This window comes from Schistocerca cancellata, chromosome 5, assembly GCF_023864275.1.
Source record: "Schistocerca cancellata isolate TAMUIC-IGC-003103 chromosome 5, iqSchCanc2.1, whole genome shotgun sequence".
NCBI classification, from domain to species: Eukaryota; Metazoa; Arthropoda; class Insecta; order Orthoptera; family Acrididae; genus Schistocerca; species Schistocerca cancellata.
Window position 1 is genome coordinate 439,839,847 of NC_064630.1, and position 19,665 is coordinate 439,859,511.

The 19,665-nt window shown below is 41.6% G+C and overlaps 1 protein-coding gene across 2 annotated transcripts in view; it reads right to left on the bottom strand.

Moving 5' to 3' along the window:
• The window catches only part of LOC126187909 (sodium-dependent nutrient amino acid transporter 1-like), a 157,566-nt gene that overhangs the window by 34,972 nt on the left and 102,929 nt on the right, over window positions 1-19,665 (bottom strand). For both annotated transcript variants that reach the window (XM_049929262.1, XM_049929263.1), the window contains one exon: window positions 5,094-5,225. In XM_049929262.1, coding sequence (XP_049785219.1) covers window positions 5,094-5,225 — 132 coding nt within the window. The remainder of the gene's footprint in view (window positions 1-5,093; window positions 5,226-19,665) is intronic.

Sequence of the window (19,665 nt, forward strand, 5' to 3'; positions counted from 1 at the left end):
GCTGTGCAGTGCAGGCATGTCAGTTGATAAATGACATGTGTAGTTTCACATGTGGCCCTGCCTTGAATTGTGTACGTTTTACCAGTAGCGGGGCTGGAGTAAGTGGTTGTGGGGGGGGATGCATGGGGCAGGTTTTGCAGCGGGGTCGGTTACAGGGGTAGGAACCGCTGGGTAGAGAAGGTAGTCTGGGAATATTGTAGGGTTTAACAAGGATGTTACGGAGGTTAGGGGGCCGACGAAAGGAAACTCTGGGTGGTGTGGGGAGAATTTTGTCAAGGGATGATCTCATTTCAGGGGTTAACTTGAGAAAATCATGTCCCTGGCGGAGTAATTTGTTGATGTTTTCGAGGCCAGGATAATATTGGGTGACAAGGGGGATGCTTCTGTGTGGTCTGGGGGTAGGAACATTGTTGTTGGACAGGGAGGAATGTATTGCTCGAGAGATCTGTTTGTGGACAAGGTCTGCAGGATAGTTGCGGGAGAGGAAAGCACTGGTCAGGTTATTGGTGTAATTGTTGAGGGATTCGTCACTGGAGCAGATACGTTTGCCACGAATACCTAGGCTGTAGGGAAGGGAGCGTTTGATGTGGAATGGATGGCAGCTATCAAAGTGAAGGTACTGTTGTTTGTTTGTGGGTTTGATATGGACAGAGGTGTGGATGTGAGCTTCAACAAGATGAAGGTCAACATCCAGGAAGGTGGCTTGGGTTTTGGAGAAGGACCAGGTGAAATTCAGATTCGAAAAGGAGTTGAGGTTATGGAGGAAATTAAGGAGTGTTTCTTCACCATGAGTCCAGACCACAAAGATGTCATCTATAAACCTATACCAGGCCAGGGGAAGCAGCTGTTGGGTCTTCAGGAAAGCCTCCTCCATGCGGCCCATGAAGAGGTTGGCATAGGACGGAGCCATCCTGGTTCCCATGGCCGTTCCCCTGATTTGTTTGTAGGTCTGGCCTTTAAAAGTGAAGTAATTATGGGTGAGGATGAAGTTGGTAAGTGTGATGAGGAACGAGGTTTTTGGAAGATCTTCGGGTGGGCGTTGGGAGAGGTAGTGCTCAAGGGCAGAGAGACCATGGGTATGTGGGATGTTTGTGTAAAGGGATGTAGCATCTATGGTCTTCCTTTCGTATTGAACATTACCAACACAATTTCTTTCTTTCTCGTCCTTCCCTCCGCATTTTATTCCTTCTTATGATTACTATTTCAATTTTAGTTATTTAATTTCCCTACCCACCAGTTACCCACTATGTACCCTAATCCTATACCACATTATTTACATTCATTCCGGAAACATGCATTCACCGTAGCCAAATTGCAATCCCACATACTTTTCCTCCGGTCCTGCTTAACCTTTGGAATTACCCCTAAAGGGCTTACCTTAAAAGTTCCCATCTCCGGGTGCAATTCCTCCTTCCACCAGTCTCTCCTGGACTTCCAGAACCTTCAATCCTTAGCCCTTACCCAACTTGTCCTGAATCTCTACACTACTTCATGTAACCACCACTCCCAACAGCTCCTACCTCTCTTCAAAGTCCTCCACCTCTCAAACCCTTGCTTGGAGAACACGCTCAAGAACATCATCTTAGAAGCCAGCTGCAAACTTGAGTTCCATGCCACACAACACCTGAAAAAACTATCCACAGTGCTAGTGCAACACCTAAGAAGTGGGGTCCCTCTCCCTATCCCTCACAAACACCAACCACAACAGAACCTTCAACAAACCCCCCTCATAGCCAACAAACCTAGCCTAGCCACCCTACTCAATCTCCCCATCCCAGCACATACCCCACACAGACCAAATCTCAACTATAACCACAGTCAAATGCCACATATCGCCAGTCCCAATTCAGTCCTAAACCTCTCATCCAGATCCCTCTCTCCTCCAGAGACATCTGTTCTGTCAAAAGGCTTAACCTTTAGCCCCACGCCTAAATTCAACCACACTGCCCTGGTTAAAGATCTCCTCTCATTCACCCGGAACCTCAACTGGAAATACCACTTCACTACCCAAACACAGCCCCCAAATACTAGACCCAGTGTTGAACCCTGTCTAGAACAGTTCCGACTGCCTTCTCAAAGGGATCCTCCTCCCCTCCCCCAAAACCATCCCTTGCAGACATTTCAGGAATTCCTCACATCCAGTGTTGCCTCCCAGTCCTTCTTGAAGAACATCCCAACAACCCCCAACATCACCCCAGCTGAATCCCGTGCCATTAAGGAGCTGAAAATAGACCGCTCTATTGTCATCCTCCCGGCGGATAAAGGCTCCACAACTGTCGTACTTGACCGTGTGGAGTATGTGGCAGAAGGACTGCGTCAACTCTCCGACACCTCAACCTACAAAGCTGTTACCCAGGATCCCATTCCCTCCATCCAGACTGAGCTGCAAAAAATCCTAAGAATCCAAGGTCCCTCACAAGGCCTCACAACGGCTTCCATAGAATTACTCACTCCACCTGAGCCACGTACCCCTACCTTCTACCTATTACCCAAAATCCACAAAGAGAACCATCCTGGCCGTCCCATTGTAGCAGGCTTCAAAGCCCCAACCGAACGTATCTCAGCTCTGGTAGACCAGCACCTCCAACCTATCACCCGCAGACTCCCATCCTACATCAAAGACACAAACCATTTCCTAGAACGCCTCAAATCCATTCCCACTCCTCTCCCACCTGAAACCTTTCTTGTCACCATAGATGCTACATCCCTTTACACAAACATCCCACATACCCATGGTCTCTCTGCCCTTGAGCACTACCTCTCCCAACGCCCACCCGAAGATCTTCCAAAAACCTCGTTCCTCATCACACTTACCAACTTCATCCTCACCCATAATTACTTCACTTTTGAAGGCCAGACCTACAAACAAATCAGGGGAACGGCCATGGGAACCAGGATGGCTCCGTCCTATGCCAACCTCTTCATGGGCCGCATGGAGGAGGCTTTCCTGAAGACCCAACAGCTGCTTCCCCTGGCCTGGTATAGGTTTATAGATGACATCTTTGTGGTCTGGACTCATGGTGAAGAAACACTCCTTAATTTCCTCCATAACCTTAACTCCTTTTCGAATCTGAATTTCACCTGGTCCTTCTCCAAAACCCAAGCCACCTTCCTGGATGTTGACCTTCATCTTGTTGAAGCTCACATCCACACCTCTGTCCATATCAAACCCACAAACAAACAACAGTACCTTCACTTTGATAGCTGCCATCCATTCCACATCAAACGCTCCCTTCCCTACAGCCTAGGTATTCGTGGCAAACGTATCTGCTACAGTGACGAATCCCTCAACAATTACACCAATAACCTGACCAGTGCTTTCCTCTCCCGCAACTATCCTGCAGACCTTGTCCACAAACAGATCTCTCGAGCAATACATTCCTCCCTGTCCAACAACAATGTTCCTACCCCCAGACCACACAGAAGCATCCCCCTTGTCACCCAATATTATCCTGGCCTCGAAAACATCAACAAATTACTCCGCCAGGGACATGATTTTCTCAAGTTAACCCCTGAAATGAGATCATCCCTTGACAAAATTCTCCCCACACCACCGAGAGTTTCCTTTCGTCGGCCCCCTAACCTCCGTAACATCCTTGTTAAACCCTACAATATTCCCAGACTACCTTCTCTACCCAGCGGTTCCTACCCCTGTAACCGACCCCGCTGCAAAACCTGCCCCATGCATCCCCCCCCACAACCACTTACTCCAGCCCCGCTACTGGTAAAACGTACACAATTCAAGGCAGGGCCACATGTGAAACTACACATGTCATTTATCAACTGACATGCCTGCACTGCACAGCCTTTTACATCGGCATGACAACAACTAAACTGGCTGAGCGCATGAACGGACACAGACGAACTGTCCGCCTAGGAGATGCCCAATACCCAGTAGCGGAGCATGCCCTGCAGCATAATTCTAGGGACCTAGGAACCTGCTACACCATATGTGCCATTTGGCTTCTCCCACCCAACACCAGTCCCTCTGAACTGCGGAGATGGGAACTTGCACTCCAACACATCCTTTCATCCCGCCATCCCCCTGGACTGAACCTACGTTAAACCACCTCACTCCCATTTACTCTTCAGTCTTCTCCTCTTTCCCTTTCCTCTTAGCCATTCACGCATCTTTTCATCCTGCATAGTTGTGTTTATCTTTATACTATATACCTCTTTACTTCGAATATCTTTGGCTTCCCTCTGACAACCATGCCTCCATCCTTGCTACCCTCCCTATTTTCCTTTCCCTGTTGCTTCATAACCTGGGTTGTGAGTAACTGAATCTCCTTTCCCTTCTTCCCTTTCTTTCCCCTCTCTACTCCCTGATGAAGGAACATTTGTTCCGAAAGCTAGGAACATAAATTTTCGGTTTTGTTTTGTGTGTATCTATCGGCTGTACTGAGCTGAGGTAAGTACTGGCCAGCCCCTCTATCTCTTTGTTAGTATTTGTTTCACATCTCTATATGAGATTTTCCATTAATCATTTAAAGTCAATAGAATATATGACAATGTTAATAATGTACCTACTGAAATCACTTATTTGATTAAAATAATCATGTCTAAAATAAAACCAGTCACATATGATATAGGCATATATCATAAAACAAAATTGTAAAAATATTTGTCATTAATTAGAGTACCAATTCACCTTTGATAAGCTATTATAAAAAAGTTAATTTATGTAGCATAACAGTTACTCGGCCTCGTATAACACAAACAACAGATCTGCAGATTGTATTAGCGACCATACTAGCATGAGCAATTTTTTCACACTATCCAAGATTGTTAATGATCAATGCTTTGATCATTCCATTTTCTGATTGTCTTCAATTTTCTGTGTAGATAATTCAACTTGCTGATTTTTTGTGTTGGAATAAAAAAAATGTTAAGTAAAACAACTCTTCAACAGTTCTATAATCCAACTCTACGTGCTTATAAACACGGCCTATTTCTCCTTGAAGAATTTTAAAGTGTTACCTTATTAGGGTTACCACAAGTGTTTTATTTCAAACTATAGTTTCCAGAGTTCTCTACAACTTCATAATGGGTGTGTATGTATATGTATTATTAGTAACTAATGTGAAACATACCTCTGAAAAGTGGAACAGCTCTCCAAAGTTTGATGGGTCCCTCATGACAGAACTGTCCAATTCCAATTTCCAAGAAAGATAATGGTATTCCCAGAACCAACATCACAATTGCATATGCCACTAGAAAAGGCACTAGAAAAAAATAGAAAAGATATGGTTTAAGTTACCTGTAATTTGTAATTAAAACATTACATTTTTTCAATGTACTAAATAAAAAATGGATTTAAATCTTAAATTTCTTTGCAGTTTATATGTGAAGGGACTCTTTTTCCTTTTAGGCACAAATAACTCTTGCTATGAAAAACACATTCTCCACATTTCACTTAAAATCCAATGCTTCCCCTCTCCCTCCTCCCTCTCTCCTTAAACTTCGAATATACTAGCAGGTTTGAAGTTTTAAATTTGTTAACTGTTTCACGTAAGTTACAATAGAAGGATATTCAAGAAGGTGAAATAGCAAAATATATCTTAAAGAGATTACAGCACATGACAAACTACTACTGTATGATGTATCAAGAATTAACTACCATTAACCTGCTGTAGCCAACTTGTTATTAAATTTCAAAATGGCAGATCCAAACTTCAGCTAGAGACTAGCCATTATCAATGCTAAAAATACAGGATGTACATAGAGCATAGTATACAAAAATTACAACTTATGACATAACCTATACCCCTTGTAGATTAAATTACGTAGCAGTATTTTGGAGTTTTTATACAAGCTCTAGTACATCTACACCTGAAGTTAGGCTCTTTTCACAGTTCATTAAAGACTACCGTGTAATGATGGTAAGCTTTGTAGAGAACACATTGGTTGGCTGTGTGGTGCCCTCTATATAAACTATGTAATACATAAACTTCATACCAAAGCAAGTAATACATAAACTTCATACTAAAGCAGTTATTAATACATAAACTTCATACTAAAGCAGTTATGGTCTCTAATAAAATTTAAAAGTTGTGTAGGAAAAAATAAAATATAAGTAAGGTTACTGTAGCCCGCCTGTCTAGCCGTGCGGTCTAACGTGCTGCTTCCCAAGTGGGAGGGCATGCCGGTCCCTGGCATGAATCTGCCCGGTGGATGTGTGTCGAGACCCAGTGTGCCGGCCAGCCTGTGGATGGTTTTTAAGGCAGTTTTCCATCTGCATTGGCAAATGCGGGGTGGTTCCCCTTCTTCCACCTCAGTTACACTATGTCAGCAACTGCTGCGCAAACACTGTCTCCATGTATGCGTACACCATAATTACTCTACCATGCAAACATTTGGGGTTACACTCATCTGGCACGAGACGTTCCCAGGTGAGGGTCCACTGGGGGCCGAACCACACATTAACCCTGGGTTCGGTGTGGGGCGGCGTGGACTGCTGTGGTCTGTTGTGGGGTTGTGAGCCACTGTGCCTACGACGGGATGAAGCCTCTGTCGTTTCTAGGTCCCCGGTTCAATACACAATACACATGGTTATTGTCGTTGCTGTACTGACTTACTGCCACAGTTAACATCACTGTCATGGAGCACATTCCACTTTCCTAATGGAACGCAATTTGATGATGTTAAATGTACTGTAAATAAACATCTAACGCAAATTATTTTTCCAGCTTTATTTACTATTAGTTGTGGTTTTATTTAATCTACATCTCCTTGATAAACTGTCAACAGTTGGCCCTAAAAATAGGCCTGCGACATTTGACCAATTGTTTTTGACAACTAACACTGTCACTTTTTATAATACTCACAGGGATTTCCAATTACACACTCTATAAGAATGAGAACTCATGTAAGCACCTATTAAGATATGCTTTGCCATGGGAGCAGGAGCTGTCCCAAAGAGCAAGTATGTTTGCTGCACCACAGATATCTCATTTGGGATTAACAGCTATATTGTTATATTCAGTGTTGGCACATGCCCAAATTCTTCACCCATTGGTAAGTGGGTTTAGGTATCAGTACCATCAAAATTGCAAAAGATGTTTGCTTTTCCTATCTGTCTGAACAGACAGACATTCAGGTTATGGAGTAAGAAGTTCATCAGGAGCAACAAGTGGATTGAAAGTTGACTTTTAGTTACCAGTAATGAGTAACTTTCCATTACCACCACCACCACCACCACCACCACCACCACCACCACCACCACCACCACTTTTCAAGACTGTGTCGTAGAAGCCCATTCAGAGTATTGCACTTTACATAGAATCCCAATGATAACTTTGCTTGCTCCATCACTTAAAATCCTCATAATGAGCAAGTAATTTTTCTGTCACTGTTTTTGATTACAGCTCAACAAGAATGACTTACTAGTACCAAAACATAATTGAACAAAATGGATATTTTTCATAACTATTGATGTTCACTTTTGGCCTAGGAGTGTGTTTAAGTGTACTTACATCACACGCTGTAAAAGTTTGCATGTAGTCTCACTGATAGTGGCATTTATTGGCAAACATCCAGCACAGTGGGCTGATGAGCAGAATAAGATGCAAATTTTCAATCGGCGATTTGTAATGTGAAACTCGGTGATACCAAGTGTAATGTTGCCCCATTGACCATGCTACATGGGGGCTACATATATCTATCTACATTTAAAAACTGCATCTGTTTATCTTGAATGTAAGTAGAATAACATGGCTGATTTCATCAGTTTTGCTGAATTCTTGTAAACTTTTGTCATCAGTACAAGAACTATACCCGAGTTTGCTTGAGCCATTTTTCCTCACATACTTTTACAATGTGCCCCTTTTCACTGCATTTGTGGTAGATGACTTCACAAAATAAACATTTTGTGTGTGGTTCTCCATAGCCTGTATCACATACGGAGACCACTGCTGTTAATTTTGTTCACTTGTGTTTGTCATAGTGACAGGGCTACATAGTTGGTTTCACCTGTGTAGGAATGATCTAACGCAAGTTGTTCAGTAATTATTGTAGTTATGTTTTGATGAGATGAAGCCTAATTGATGCACATTTTCGATAGACTTTTGAATTTCAGCTATTTTGACTCTGGTAGTTGTAAAGTTCATTGTTTCATGTGCGTTCACAATTTGGCACGTTTCTGCTAATTTGATTGGCTTCTTCGCAATAATTTCTTCTCACATCTCTCAAAATTCCAACCACATTAGAAACTGTTAAATTAGCATTTGATTTAATATCTGCCATGTTCACAATGGGCAGCACACTGCATGATGCACAGAACTAATTGAGAAATCTGAATGCGTGGTTTAACTCTGCATCTATAACAACGCAAGCATAATTAACATGCTGTTCCTTTTCTGAATACCTAGCTGAAGTGTGTGAAGCAGTCCTTCAGTTGTCTCATTCAGTAAGTGGTATTTTGCCACAGAGAAAGTTGGAGGTCTTGGTTGAACTGTCATGGACTCTAATTTCTCACATGCAGTAGCCATTGGTGTTTAAAGTGCAGTTACAAGCATCATAGGGAATGCTTTCCATTCCATACAACAGTTCAGAGAGAACTATGTCCTTAGCAGTCACAATGATAGTGCCAGCCTTTGAATTCATCCATGATAAAACTTATCTTGAGAATACCTCCTTGCCCGAACAGTGCATCTTGTGTGATGTTCTGTGTGAATGTATGCTGCTGTTGGTATGTAATGGATACTGTAACTTGTCAGTCCAGGCGAACTCTTCTGATACTTCAAGCCTTCATTGATGGCAGTCTCCTTTCCTTGTTAACCTCCATGCCTTACAGTGTGTTGTAAGCAGAAGAATGTGCGAGGTTGTGGCTCCTGTACCCCACAGCAAGGCAGAGGTTCTAGATGATATGGCTGCCTGCTTGGGGAGTGGTCATCATTGTCGAAAGGCATTGTACTGGCAGATTATTTCCTGTAATGTGGCCTATCTATTCACCATTAAAATAGAACTCTGGTGGCAGTGATGGTTTTTTTTCCCAAATTGTTATACTATAATGTTAATCTTGACATAATAGTGTGTGAAAAAACCCTGCTTTCATGACTCCTGAGATGGAGTGTATTATGTGTCAGTTACTCATGATGTGGTCACTATCCAGTATGCTGTTATCACTTATTCTCAACTTGACTGAGTTGCTGGCGACCGGTACAAGGCCTGATGAAATCCCAGTCGTGTAACATATTGAACTGTTCCTCTTGCAATGGTGAGTTAGGAGTGTTATCCTAATCCAAAATGTCACTGCACATACAGAATCTCAATTCTGCCCAATGTTCTATATTTATTTAGTACCAGTCATACTTTAAAGTCTTAGTAATATTAAGTATACAATTACCATACTGTGTAAATTACACCTAGACTAGTATAAGATCATTCTACACTTTAGCAAATTATACAATTTCACTGATATGTTGTTGACAATAGAACTGCATGAACACACAGAACAGTAGCAGTGTCAACTTGTCACAAGCATCTTCCAGTTTTGTATAAAGTCTATGGATGCTCTTGCACAATGCTACGGGCATAATGGAATTTGGAAGGAATGAAGACGTTTGTGGCAAATTGTGTTTTTAAATTGACCTGTGATGCATGCTTTGGTAGCATAATTCATAGTGCACTGTCCTTTAAAGGCAAGTATCTGATTTCTAGTAATAATCCGGTACAATTTTTTGTGGTTGCTACACACAATATGCATGTAGTCTGTTCCTGGTACAGCAAGTTACAAAATGACTCATTTTGAACCTACTGATTTGTTTCATCCATTAGCCAAAATTTGAATTTTAGTTTCTTTTACCTTCAGTAATCTCATTGTTTGACTGATCCCAAAATTTGTGTTAATATATTGCACTGATAAATGTATAAAAGGTTAGGCATTCATTCATTCATTCATTCATTCACTCTCATAGGAGGTACTGATATGAGTTCTCACATGGAAACTGGTTTACATAGTCTCCCTTTCTTCTGAGTCACTGATTCATCAGCCTTCCAATTGGTTTTATGCAGCCCACCATGGATTTCTCTCGTGTCACCTTCCATCTCAGAGTAGCACTTGCACCCAGTGACCTAATACACCTGCTGGATGTACTCCAATTCCCCTCCATTTTTTACACTATAGAGCTCCCTCTAGTACCATGGTAGTTATTCCCTGATTTTTCAAAAAATGAATTACCCATATTTCTTCTTGTCAGTGTCCTCTCTATGTTCCTTTTATTGCCATTTCAGCAGAGAATTTGGTCATTCTTTTTCAGTCCATACAATTTTCAACATCCTTGTATAGTAACACATTTTAAGTGCTTCTATTTCTTCTCTTCCAGTGTAAAATGCAATGCTGTGCTGCGTTCCAAACACACATTCACAGAAATTTTTTCCTCAAATTTACACCAATATTTAATGATAGCCCTATTTGTCTGTGCTGTTTACTTTTATGTACCTCTTGCTTTGTCATAGGTATTTTGCTTCCAAGGTAACAGAATTTCTTCATTTTGTCTACTTCATAGTCATAAATTCTGATGTTAAGTTTATCAGTTTATTGCTAATCTTATTTTTACTGATCTCATTTCTATTACATCTCATTACTTCTGCCTGATTTTGGTGTTCTCTGACTCATTAGCCTGTTTATTCCACTCAAAATAACTCTTAATTTTTTTCATTTCCTTGAAGGATAGCAATGTCATCAGTGAATCTTGTCATCAATATACCTTCACCTTGAATTTTGATCACATGCTTAGACTTAAGCCCAGTCATACATCCTTTTCAATCCACTCATTCTGTTCTTGGTCTTTCATTCATAGTTTCCTTTTGATTCTTGTACATATTGTATATCAATCATCTTTCTTTATAGCTTATGCCTACTTTTATCAGAATTTCTAACATCTTAACACAAATACTATATATCACCAAATCTTATGAATGTGCCTTGATTTTTCTTAAGTCTTGCTTCCATTATGAAGCACAGTATCTGATCTGCCTCCTGATGCCTTTACCTTTCCTGAAGCCAAACTGATCATCTAACAGATTCTCAATTTTGTTACCTTTTCTTCTGAGTATTATTCTTGTCAACAACTTGGATGTATGAGATGTTACGCTGACTGTGCAGTAATTCTCAACTTATCTCCCCTTGATGTGTTTGGGATTGTGGTGTTCATATTCTTCCAAAAGTCTGTTGGTATGTCTCCAGTCTAATACATTCTACATGGCAACTTTAATCTTAGTTTGGTGTCATTTCCCCAGTGATTTTAGAAATTCCAAGGAAATATTATCAGTCCCTTCTGCCTTATTTGATACGAAATCTTCTGAAGCTCTGTTGTCTCTAGCTAATACTTAACAATATCTGTCTTCCTATCAACCACCATTTCACCATATATCATTCCATCAGACAACTCCTTCCCCTCTTAGATGCCTTTAATGTACTCGCACCTATCTGCTCTCTTCTCTGTGTTCAACAATGGAATTCCCATTGCACTCAATGCTGCCACCTTTGCTTTTAATTTCTCCGAAGGTTGTTTTGACTTTTATAAATGCCAAGTCAGTCCTTTTGATGATCTTTTCTTTTTGGAGTTCTTGACATTTTTCCTGCAGCCATTTCACACTGGCTTTCCTGCACTTCTTATTTATTTCATTACTAACTCATCTACATTGCTGTATTCCTGTCTTTTCCTGAACATTTTGTACTGTCTTTTTGTTAATCAGTTCATGTATTTCTTCCACTTGTCAATGGTTTTTTTGCAGTTAACTTCTTTGTAACTATGTTTGTGTGTCCAGCATCTGTGATTACTCTTTTTTTAGAGATGTCCACTCCTCTTCTGCTGAACTACCTAATGTTCTTTTCTTTTTTGTTTTAGGGCACAAAAACTGAGGTCATAAGCCCTCATGTCAGAACCTTCAAACATGAATAGGTAGAAAAGGTTAAAGATGACTACACATTAAGCCCAAGTGACAGAAGGGAAGAGCTAAAAACAAGGACTTCCCCTTGGAGAGAGGCCCACAAAATATGCCATAGATACAGCAGAGGTCCCAAACCAAAGATTAAATGTTGTATACTATGTTGCTACAATGAATAAAGAGTAAAATGTGGTTAACAGCCCATGCATAATTCTCTAAAACAGCCAATAACTCTGACAGCAAGCAGACACTTGGATCATAAGTGATTAAAAAAGGGTAGTCTGTCAGACAATAGTAAACTGTCAAAGGCCGATGACAATAAGCACAAAGTGCTGGGCGACCACCACTTAAATGGCGAGGGCTAAAATCACAGTGCCCAATATGCAACCTAGCTAAAATGATCTCTCTGTGATGAGAGGGCCAGGAGAAGGTCTGTGAAGCCGCTGGGAGAGGTTTAATTCCCTATAGCTTGTTCCTGTGAAAAGAAGACTGATGATGATGATGATAATGATAATAAACTGACACCAACTGCTGACAGACAGGAATACAGAGATCATCCAAAGCAATGGAAGAGCTAGCAGGCCAAGATAGGGGGACTGCAGCCTTGACAGCAGTGTGGCAGCCTCATTACCCGTCAGACAGATGTGACCAGGAATCCACACGAGCATCACGGTTCCTCCAACGGTGAGCAAGTGAGAGCTTCATTGGGCCCCTTGCACTAAGGGATGGACCGTGTATAGCACACAGAGGCCCTGATGGGCACAGAGAGATTCAGAGCCTATGACAATTAAAAAGCCTGTGTCACTGCACATACTGGGTGGCCTGATAGAGGGCGAATGGCTCCACTGTAAAAATCGAGCACTGTTCTGGAAGCCAATACCAAAAACGCATTGTGCCACTGATAAAGGCATGCACAACACCAAAGTCAGTCTATGAAGGAGCTACTAATAAGTTGCGTGAGAAAGTTGAAGGAATAGATCAAATTTGGAGTAGTGTCCTTAGGAAGCAAATGAAGTGCAACATTAATACAGGCTGCTGCACGAAGCCAAGGCAGTGAAGGGTTCACAACCATTGGGAATGTGGCAGGCAGCATGAAGTCAAGCTGCTGGAGCAGTAACCAGAAACAAACTCTAGGAGGTAACAGAAGGGCGCACCCCATACTGGAGTCATTGAAAAAAAGGGGCACAGGACAGGTGGCTGGACATGGCAGACAATACGTGTATCCACTGAGGAGGAAATCATGCCAGGATGACAGTGGTAGTTCAGCAGCTTATGCCTAGGGACTGTCAGCCAGGCTAGTCTAAAAGGCACCAGTGGCCAAATGAATTTCACATTTGTGGATTGTGTTAGGACAGCATAAGATGGATGGATGTCCAGAGGAATCAACGAAACACTCAAGTCTCTTTCTGAATGGACATGGGATCAGTACAAATGGAGGAGGGTGGTCTGATCCACTCCCCGGAAAGTACCACTTAGGACATGTAGGATGTTGAGAAACTGTGCACAGAGTGCAGCTAGGTAAAACATGAGGGATGACCGAGAAAGTTTCCTATCAGGCATGAGCTTCAGTAATTTTGTAGTTTCAGTGAACAGAAGAGCAACAGGCTAAAGATGTAAAGACTGGAAGAAACCCATTGTGCCACCAGAAATTCAAACAAATGGTTTTGTCAGTGGAAAAGTGAAAGTCATTATTGATGCTCCAAGAGTAAAGATGATTGAGACAGACATTGCTCAAGGAGACAAGTCAATGGAGAACTGCAATAGTTTGTAAAATCATTGAGGGGGCAAAAAAAACCACCAACAGAGATGCCCAGCAGGAAAAAGTCCACAACAGGGTTAATGGGTATAGCAAAGATGATGACGCTCAGGACGGAGCCTTGAGGCACCCTGTTATCCTAGATAAAGGTGTTCAATAAGGCCATATGCACACATGCCTTGAAAACTTGGTCCTCTAAAAATTCCTGAAGGATATGGGGCAGGCTGCCTCAGAAGCCCAATCGCGTAGAGTACAGAGGGTACCAGTTCTCCAGCACCCACAGTCTGGTATTTCCACAGAAAACCATTCACGACATGGATTGACATAGTGACGGGATGGTCAACTGCAGAATGGCATGCTCTAAATCCACATTGTGCAGTGGTTAGTAGATTCCGAGATTCAAGCCACCATACCAGCAAACAATGAATCATATATTCCATCATGTTGCAAAGACAGCTGGCGAGAGAAATGGGTGCAGTAGCTAAAGGAAGGTATTTATCCTTACGAGGCTTAGATATGGGTATGAAAGCAACTTCATGACAGTGTCTGGGAAACATGCCATCTGCCCAAATGTGATTGTAGGTACAAAGGAGAAAGTTCTTGTCCACAAGAGAAAAGTGGTTCAACATCTGAATGTTAACATAGTCTGGCCCTTGGGTAGAAGACTAACTTCATCTCAGAGCATGATCTAGCTCCTTCATAGTAATGGCAGAATTGTAGCATTCAATTCCAGGAGGAGAAGGATATCACCCAAGCCACTTCCAGTAAACATAAAGTGTGAAGTATGGGACATTTTGTGGCAGTAAGGATGATGTTCATAAGGGACTCTACCAGATCATCACAAGTGGGGAAAATGTTGTTCATCAAAGGTGGCCAAGGAAGAATATACCATCCAGTCACCTTTCGAATGCTGCCAACTGGGTTTACCTCCAGGCGGAGTAGGAGTCACCAAACGGATAGCACAAGGAAAATAGTTGTTTGAGTATGTGTCAGAGAGAATGCACCAATCGAGATGACTGGCAAGCTTGGCAGTGGAGAACAAGAGGTCCGAATGGGAATAGGTGTGCATGGAGTCTGAAAGGAATATTGGTGCTCCAGTGTGAAGACAGATGTTGATTGATTGAGAAAGTCTGCCAAGAGGGAACCCCTCTGATAGGTTCTCAAAGAGCCCCAAAGGGGAAGGTGGGTGTTAAAGTCACCTAATAGCAAAAAGAGGTGACGGGGCTGACCAATAAGATGGAGAAATCTGCTCTGGTGCAGCAAATGGAGGAGGAATGGAGACTAGAAATGAGCAAACTCATTACCCTTGGGAACTAGCTCACTGGTGATCGCTCTTTTTTTATTCATTCATTGTTCATTTGTGCATGGTATATGATTCTTATGAAAAATTGAAAATTAATAGCATAGATGACTAAAGACTGAAGGTAACAAGAGGGGGCACTTGCCTCCCCTCTGGAATTCAGAGTTTTTATTCATTACAGAAATCTCACACACTAAGTAATTTTTGTGATTCTGCAAAACCTCTTGTTTAGTCAACTGTAGCATTATGTGGCTGATCACAGTGAAATAATATAAGGTACACACGGAACACCAACCTCAAGTAGACTGCTTGTCAATTATACACTGTTTGTTGACCGCTACGAGCAATATAGATAAACATGTAATAATTCGGCAGTAATGAGATAAATCAGCTATTGCAAACAACAACTTTGAAACAATATATGACAATTGGTAGGCGACAATTAACAGTCTAGTACTCAGGGCCGATTTTTCGTGCAACCAGACACATTATTATGGAGCATGGGCTTCATTCAATTCTAAGTTGGTCTACCTTCCACAGCAATGAACATTCTGTTTCACCTTGAATAAAAAAAAAAAAAAAAAAAAAAAAAAGACAGAAAATAGCTGAGCTGACTTCCTTTGCATGTGTGACAACAAAAAGCTTGTCTTTTTATAAGTATGTCTTCCACTGTTTATCAAAATAATGGCATCAGCTGATATGCCCATTTGTTACCTGAAAAGATGTATGTATTACATACCACGTAATTTTTATGTAATTTACATAATTATAAAATACATTTTAATTACCAGTTGTGGACGCTGAATAGAATTCAAAAGAGAGCCAGAAGTCCAGAGTTCAAAAGTTTTGAAACAGACCTAGAATGGGCCTGAGCAACAAACGAAATGAACAACAACTCAATACTGAACTAACTAGGAGCAATCGCATTGGATCTGCAACGAGTGGCCATGCGAAGGAGGACAAGTCTGGCCGAGGGAGACCGAGACCAGCTGACATGCTGTTGTGGGAACGAGACATACCATTTACCATTCCCGGGAACTATAAGTAGAAAGCCGTGACCATAGTGAACTATGAAAGACCTTTCCTTATAATTCGTTCCTCGCTCCTTCCATTCATCTTAGTGAACCGTTCCTTTGGACCCATTAGTTCATAAACGACCGATCTCTAATGTAGGCATTACAATGGGAAAAGGCAAAATGAGAAAGGAAAATTTGGGCTGCAAAAGTTTGCAGCTTGGAGTTCAAAGAGATGGTTGGCTATGGACGTCAACCCAGATGAACAGCATGACTCCCCCACAAGACAAAATGATGTCATTGGGGAGGAAGGTCATAGTGGGCCCAAAGAAATGAGAGGTCAAAACTGCCTCGAGAATTTTTTTTTTTTTTTTTTTTTTTTTTTTTAGGTAGAGAACAACTGCATGCTGTGATTCCAAGAGCACTCATAATTCCTCCTTGTTGGGTTTAATTCCACAAATGTTCCATTGCAGAAGAGACATAATGGGGAATGGGGAGGAGGGAACAAATGAAGGGTAGTCACCTCGGAAGCAAATGAGTGCCAGCCTTCAAAGACTCAATGCTACAGGCTGCAGAGGCGGGGTAGAAAAACAGTAGGCATTGCACAGTGGCAGATGAAGACCAGCCAGGTGAGGGTATCATGCAGTGACACTGTTGAAGAGGATCTCCGAATTTGGGAAGGAGAAGACCATTTGCCTTTATTCAATTTTTTAGTATTTATGGTTGACAGATGAAGACTCAGATGTCTTTTGACTGGAGGGATGTAAAAAGTCTGAGGGAGTATTCCTTTTGTTCTTCCTGCCTGCTGGCTGTGCAGCAGATGATTTCAATGCCGGGGACGAAGATTTGGTGGCTTGTTAAGCACCAGTGGGAGGAGAGAACGGAGTGCTACCATGACACTGAGTGATTTCACAACTGCAGTACTGAATTGGAAGTCTGCAGTCTCCACGGCCATGTTCTTTGTGGAGCAAGGCATAGCAAGAATGGTACTGCAAGTGTTTGATGATAAATTGCAGGACTTTTGACCAGCCAACAACCTGTGAGCGACAGGTTAGGGTACTTTTTCCTTCACCCTGATCTCCTGGATGGCCTGCTCATTAAGGTATATGGAACATTCACAGGTTGAGGTGGCATGGTCCATTACAACTGATACAGTGGAGAGGAGGAGGGGGTCCAATTGCCCTCCTGAGCATTCGATGACAAGGAACACAGCTGGTCATGTATTAACAGGACAAGCAGGTGTAGTTATAATGTTGACACTGGTAACATTGCCTACTTCAAAATTCACTACCACTGACACCGATTCTTCTGGGCAATTCTCTTACACTTCAGCCTGCTGTTTATCATTACTAAATTGTGATCTGAATATGTAAATGCTTCCGAGTAAGCCTTACATCCAGTATACGATTTTGGAATTTGTTTCATCATCATAGCATAATCCAGCTGGTATCTCCCATGTATATTTCCCCCTGTTGTGCTTCTTGAACAGTACATTTCCTATCACTAGCAGCATTCATTGTCAAACTCAATTACTTTCTTCTCTCTCATTCCCACTATCAAGCTCATATTCTCGTGTACCTCTTATCTCTCTTACTACTGCTTTCCAACCCACCGCGATTATTAGATTATCACCTCTCTTTACACACTGAATTATCTGTTCAACATCCCCATATAATTTTTCTACTTCATCACCACTTGTTTGTGACACTGCCTGATTATTTTTATTGATAGTGGTTTCCTGTCAATTCTGATGAGAACAAATTTATTACTGAACTGTTTACGACATCTCACTCTGTCCTTCACAACTAACCCTACCCTCATTGATATTATCCTATATTTGTCTGATCAGCAATCCCAATCTTCCCTCCATTTCATTTCACTTCACTTCACTGACTCCCATGGTATCTAGACAGGCTTTTTGCACTTCCCTTTTCAGATTGTCTAGCATCCCTACCATGTTCAAACATCTGACATTCCACACTCCAGTTTGTAGAATGTCACTTTTCTGTTCATTTTTCAATCTTCTTCTTGTGGTTACCTATCCTTTGGCAGTCTCCTCCTGGGGATCTGAATGAGGAGACAACCCACAGCCTTTTGCCAATGGAGAGATCACATGCCACTTTCTCAATTACAGGCCACATGTCCTGTGGATACACATTATCTCTCTTTAATGTGGTTGTTTCTGTTACCTTCTCCACCCCATACTACTGATCACTGATGTTTCTTCTGCCTTTTAGAGGCAGTTTCCCACCCCATAGACTACAGAGTGCTCCGAGTTCTGTCCACTCCTACATTCATTCTGACAAGCCCGTTGGCAGCAAGAGGGCGACTCCTTACACAGAAAGTTCTTTGCTGCCTTTGCTAATTAATTTTATTCAAAATTTAAGTAGTGACTGCATTCTAATCTGAGAACCAGGATGTTCTGATTACTAATCAAGGATGCTACCCTATAACCAGACATGCCCAGCCTTTTAGCCTACCTGGGTCACAATGGATGAAGATGAATAGTTTGGGCCACACATAGTATACTTAATGCTAACAATAACCATGAACTGCTACGGGAAAAGGGGGGGGGGGGGAGGAAGGACACGGGATGGTCAATGTGGTCAATGAGAGAATAGCATCATGTGGCAGGAGTTTAAAATTGATGACATTCAGTTTATCATAACTAAATAAATGGAATTTGATGTTTATGTTTTTTTTAAGCAACTGAATGATAGATGTTCACTCCTTGGGCCACAATGATGCTTTGGGACGCATGCAGCCTGGGGCAACTCTCACTCCCACTTTGATATTTTAAACAACAACAGAACCTGTTACAGTGTTTCCCACCTACAGAAGACAGTTGTTCAATTTGCATTGTGTGTAGCTGCAGGTACAAGTGGAATATGTGGCTCAGGAGACAAAGAGAGGGATCTGGGAGCACACTGTACACTTGTTGGCGGGCAGAAAGGAACTTGGCATGTGCTGGATACATACAGTAAGTATACATCAATAGCTGACATGTTCAAGGATCTCGTCAGTATCCCAACTCCACTACTGTAAGCAGTTCTGTATTAATTACTTGTAGACCATGTAGAAACCATTAAAATGAAGGAAATTGCTTGTTGACTTAACTATTCAACAAGTCATGGCATCTTGCAGTGAGTGTGCTAGGTGCACACATTTCCCTCCAAAATTTCAAGGCCATAATTGCGAATAACACAGAAACATGGAAGTAGGTAAATACAGATTACACAGGATCAGCTGCAAGTTCAATCTTACTCACAGTTGATGTCTATAGTAAAAGGCTGGGAGAGACAGCATAAGTAAGGTAGATAAAATAAATATAATAAATTCATGAATATTATTCAAATGAATTGCACAGTTCAACACAACTTTTAAATTTGTGTTTTAAAGAACATCTTCACCTACTAGTAAAGAAAATGGGAAGGTTATTTAATAAACAAAGTTTGCCTCACTTTTAAGTTATTAATTCTTATTTTTTAGATGACTGGTTTCAATTTTCTAAGAGGTCATTATCAGCTCCACATCACTTGATAATAGTAGGAATTTCTGGTGTAGAACAGGTCCAGCTGTGCTGAAGTGAAGAACACTGCAGTGTTTTACACACCAGTATAAATGGACCTGCTCCACACTTGCAATTCCTACTGTCGTCAAGAAATGTAGATCTTATGATCTCTCAGAAGATTGTAATCAATCAT